The 4,446-nt window shown below is 38.4% G+C and overlaps 1 protein-coding gene across 1 annotated transcript; it reads right to left on the reverse strand.

Moving 5' to 3' along the window:
- Nucleotides 1–268: 268 nt before the first annotated feature.
- On the reverse strand, nt 269–3,854 carry LOC140839549 (adenylosuccinate synthetase, chloroplastic-like). The gene is made up of 4 exons (XM_073206347.1): nt 3,387–3,854; nt 1,853–2,545; nt 1,085–1,396; nt 269–640 (listed from the first exon to the last, which is right to left on the reverse strand). The coding sequence occupies exons 1-4, from the start codon at nt 3,717–3,719 to the stop codon at nt 470–472; spliced, it is 1,509 nt and encodes a 502-aa protein (XP_073062448.1). The 5' UTR covers nt 3,720–3,854; the 3' UTR covers nt 269–469.
- Nucleotides 3,855–4,446: the final 592 nt, after the last annotated feature.

Consider the following 4,446-nt stretch of genomic DNA (forward strand, 5'->3'; position numbering starts at 1 on the left):
CGGCGGTCGGTCGGCCGGCGGTCAGACGGCGGCGGTCGTGGCGGCGGCGGTCGGTGACGGGAAGTGGTGGTGAGTTTGAATATAAGAGAATGGTAAAATTGGAAAAATAGGAAGTATTAAGAGTGAGATAAATAATCATATGGAGTGAGGAGGTATTATTTTAACCTACCTAATATAACCTAATCATTCATAGGAGGGATTGAGGTTTAATAAAAATCGAACCAAACGAGTGATTAGGTGGGTTTAAAAAAAATAAACCCACCTAATCAAGCAAACCAAACCCACCTAATTAAGTGACCTTTTCAAAAACCGACAAAAACAAAAATAAAAACAAAACAGAAAACAAAACCCATTAGCGGGCAGGGCAGGGCAGGACAAAATGCCTTCATCCCGGGAAAGGTGCATGTTCAATCTTAAAGCAAAGATGATGATTTTCACCAAGATTTAAACAAGCTGCAATATCGAATTCTCATTTGTATATAAGGGCATCACGCCCTGGTCCAACACCAACGTAGTGAATGGGAACACCAATGAGTTCTTCTATCCGTTCGACATACTTACGAGCAATCTCAGGAAGTTTGGAGTACTCTCTGATAGACGAGATATCAGTTTGCCACCCAGGTAAGACTTCATATTCAACCTAAACATATTTAGAGAAATGTAAATAGTCGGTATATCAAAAGAGATCTGGGTGGAGATGAGTAATTTTCATGGTGAAGAGAAATCCTTGAAGATTTAGTTTTTCATATTCTCCAGGTGATGTTTACTTTCATTCATGTCGCCACTGGAATGATACGATGCCATCCACTAAATTTGCTTCCGAAATTTTGACATGGGAGGTGGTTATAGGGAAGGGGAGATGGGAGATATAGAGAATGAAGGAACATGGCTGAGTCCAAATATTAAATAAAATGAAAGAAACGCGAAAAAGGCGAGAACATGCATGGTCCAACATATACATGCACATAGATATTTATGATACGATAACTAATTTAAATTTAAAATCTTACGCTCTAAAGCCCCAAATGGGGGTAAGTTATGAAGGACGATGAAATATGGGGTAAACAAATAAATTAAAATGTACCTGTATTTGCTCCAAAGTCCGGAGGTCAGAAGGAAATGATTGGACTTGAGTGCCATTTATCTGCTTGTACCCAACACCCAACTGAATCTCTGAAAGATCTGACAATACATCAAGCTTGGTGAGGTTCAACGAAGAGAATCCATTTATCTGACAGCAGTATTTCAGCGCAACTATGTCAAGCCAGCCACAACGACGAGGTCGGCCAGTTGTTGTGCCAAACTCCTGTCCTGCGAACCTAAGCAGATCACCACCTTTACCCAAGATTTCAGTTGGAAAAGGACCTGAACCTACTCGTGTGGTGTATGCTTTGACCTGCATAGCGATGGAGAAAAATAAATGCCATTCACAATAGTAGGATATGTAAATAGGGTATAGGATGATTCTATAACACGAACATGTATATACGACAACTGAAACTCAATTTTCGTCACCCCTCTCCAAACTATAAGATATTCCTACAATTTATCCTTGAATTTCGAGAAAATACGTGTGGGACTGAGTATCCGTTGGAGAACTGACCAAAACTATAACTAGCAGCAATGGAAAAACTCATTTCAATCATAGAACAGCTAATGCACAACATTTAAATGCAATGCCACTTTAACAAACACGCAAGATGGAAGCTTGTGTGCTACATTTCAATGATATCCCATGAGCAACCACACAAGACAGTAGGGATAATTGTTGCTCCCAAACAAAACTATCAACCATTTTCAAAAACCGTAGCAAAGAAATGCAATATGAGCAATATCGAAAAAGCCAGCTTACCACCCCTACAAGATCACCAACAACTCTAGGGGCAATACCAAGACCAGTGCAGATTCCTCCAGCAGAAGGACTAGAGGAAGTGACAAAGGGGTAAGTCCCAAAGTCAACATCCAACATGGTCGCCTGACCACCTTCAACCAAAATTTTTTGCTTCTGCAATATAGCATCATTCATGAAGTGAACGGTATCTGTGATGAAGGGCTCCAACCTCTCAGCATACTTCTTGTACTGCTCCACTTCTTCCCTGAGCATGTCAGGGCCATAGTTAAAACCTTGGAATCTCGATGCAGCATCAGATAATAAAAGGTCGAGCTTCTGAGGAAAAGTGTCCATATGCCTCAAATCACTAACTCTTATACCATTTCGATTAACCTTGCTTGAATAGCAAGGTCCAATTCCTCTCCTTGTAGTGCCAATAAAGGATTTAGCAAGCTCAGCTTCTCTAAGCTCATCCACCACTTGATGAAAATCAAATAACAAATGAGCCCGATCAGATACCAGGATCCTTCCTTTGCATGAGACTCCATTAGATTCAAGACCATCTATTTCTTTAAATAATCCAGGTAGATGCACTACTACTCCATTACCAATTACACAGAGAGTTCCCTCGTTGAGGATACCAGAGGGGACAAGGTGAAGTGCAAATTTCTTGCCTTCTGAATTGTAAATAGTGTGCCCAGCATTAGCTCCACCCTGACATTGAATGGTGACGAAAGTTGAAGAACAAGCAAACCACAACAATGAAAACTGAGACCTACTATGATACAATTTGTGTAATATTTTAGAAGAATAGAATCAAGGTCCCCCTAAACTAACTACAGGTTCTCTCACTTCCACAGTACATACAAAAATCTCGTTGATCCAGAACGATTGTGTCGGGGGTAGGAAATGAAAAGGAAAACTATATCATACAACCTAGCGCAAGATACAAAATAATTGACATATCAAGTTGATGGCCATGCCATCCATCTATTTTCTCCCAAAGAAAGCAGTCAAAGATAGGGTAAAGCAAGCATGTATCCAGCTTTTGAGTTAGCTATCAAGTGATTCAAGGGAAACACCTTGGTTGTATCAACGTATTCTTCCCAACAAACATTGTAACAACTTCAAAAAATTAGGAGCTAAATGTTTCTGGAGGGGAAGGTTGCTGCCAACAATACTCTCTGAGGCAGAGATAGGAAGGGAGATTAGAAATCTTCTCTGCGTAATTTTCCAAAATGATAAATACCAATCCCCAAGAAAGACCGTTTCATCGAGCATACACAAAAATTCTTGGCATTCATTTAAAGTTACTGAGAATTTTCAACAGCTGATCGAGAAAGATTAAACAGAAACTAAGATTTCGCTTAAACTAAAATTCCATAATTTCCGGTGTTTTTACAGAAAACGCTGTTGAATAGCATAAGCTACATAATAGTACATTGTACATCATTATTTACCATTTTTATTGCCATTTAATTACATTTTATGACGAACAAATGTAAAAATATAATCTTTTCACTGCCATCCACAAGTCTATATCAATAATATGTACCTGACAACGAGCAACAATATCGAAATGTTTAGCCAGGATATCAACGAGCTTTCCTTTCCCTTCGTCTCCCCACTGACAGCCGAGCACGCCGGAAACCTGACTCAGTGATCCAATCCGACTCAGCGCAGAGTCCAACTCACTAGTGTCTTGCTCTATTATAGCTGAGCCACTATTCCCGGTGGAGCAGACAATTGAAGAACCAATCGATTTGTGCTGCTTGACTAGAAGTGAATGGGCGAGGTGGCCGCAGAATTTCACCGAGCTGGGGACGGATGGGGTAGAGGAGATGGAAAATGAGGTGGAGTCCAGCATGATGGGTGAGGAGAGGTTCATGGCCCCGGCAGCGGCGGCGGTATAATTTTGTGATTCAGCCGGTTAGAAGTAGACGGAGTGGAGTCAGAAAAGATACGGGGTGTTGAGAGTTACATGGAACACGACCAAACCAAGCGCACCAACTCAGAATTTCAAAACAAAATACAATATGAATATATTTGGGATTTCATTTTTTAAAACATGTACCATAAATGAAACCCAAAAAAATTGAGAGTATGTTTTTTTTTTTTTTTTTTTAAGATAACTCAACTCTACCGATGTTTAAAATAAAAAATAATATTTAGCAAAAATAATAATATTTTTTCATGAATGACACAAATAAGATATATGTCTCATAAAATATGATTCATGAGACTATCGCACACAAATGTTTGCCAAAAATTGATCATCTTCTTGGTTTGTTATACCTACTAATTGTGATTTCTTCTTCTTCTTTTTTTAGTGACGAGAATCCGTGACAACTATTCTTTAGATGTATATTTGAGAAATAATAGAACGTAGTCGTCAGTAAATCATGTCAGATAATTAAAAAAGCATTGATTAGAGAAGCCAACATACTAGAAATGCTTTTAAAATAAGTGTTTATCTTAAAAAAATATATGATTTAGTTAACAAAGTTGTTTTAAGAAACACTTATTTTTAAGAAGTCCTCATTTTTTATTTTTATGCTTATATTTTCTATTTAAAATGAAAATAAAAACACTATTTAACATTTATTCAAATGCCA

Source organism: Primulina eburnea, chromosome 8 (genome assembly GCF_022965805.1).
Source record: "Primulina eburnea isolate SZY01 chromosome 8, ASM2296580v1, whole genome shotgun sequence".
Lineage (NCBI taxonomy): Eukaryota > Viridiplantae > Streptophyta > Magnoliopsida > Lamiales > Gesneriaceae > Primulina > Primulina eburnea.

Bases quoted from the DNA above. Each gene is read 5' to 3' on its own strand.
- LOC140839549 (XM_073206347.1), bottom strand. From the start codon at position 3,719: ATGAACCTCTCCTCACCCATCATGCTGGACTCCACCTCATTTTCCATC. The intron at 1,397-1,852 runs GTAAGCTGGCTT...ATCGCTATGCAG, and splicing joins TTGGTGATCTTGTAGGGGTG to GTCAAAGCATACACCACACG. The intron at 641-1,084 runs GTACATTTTAAT...AAATATGTTTAG, and splicing joins GGACTTTGGAGCAAATACAG to GTTGAATATGAAGTCTTACC.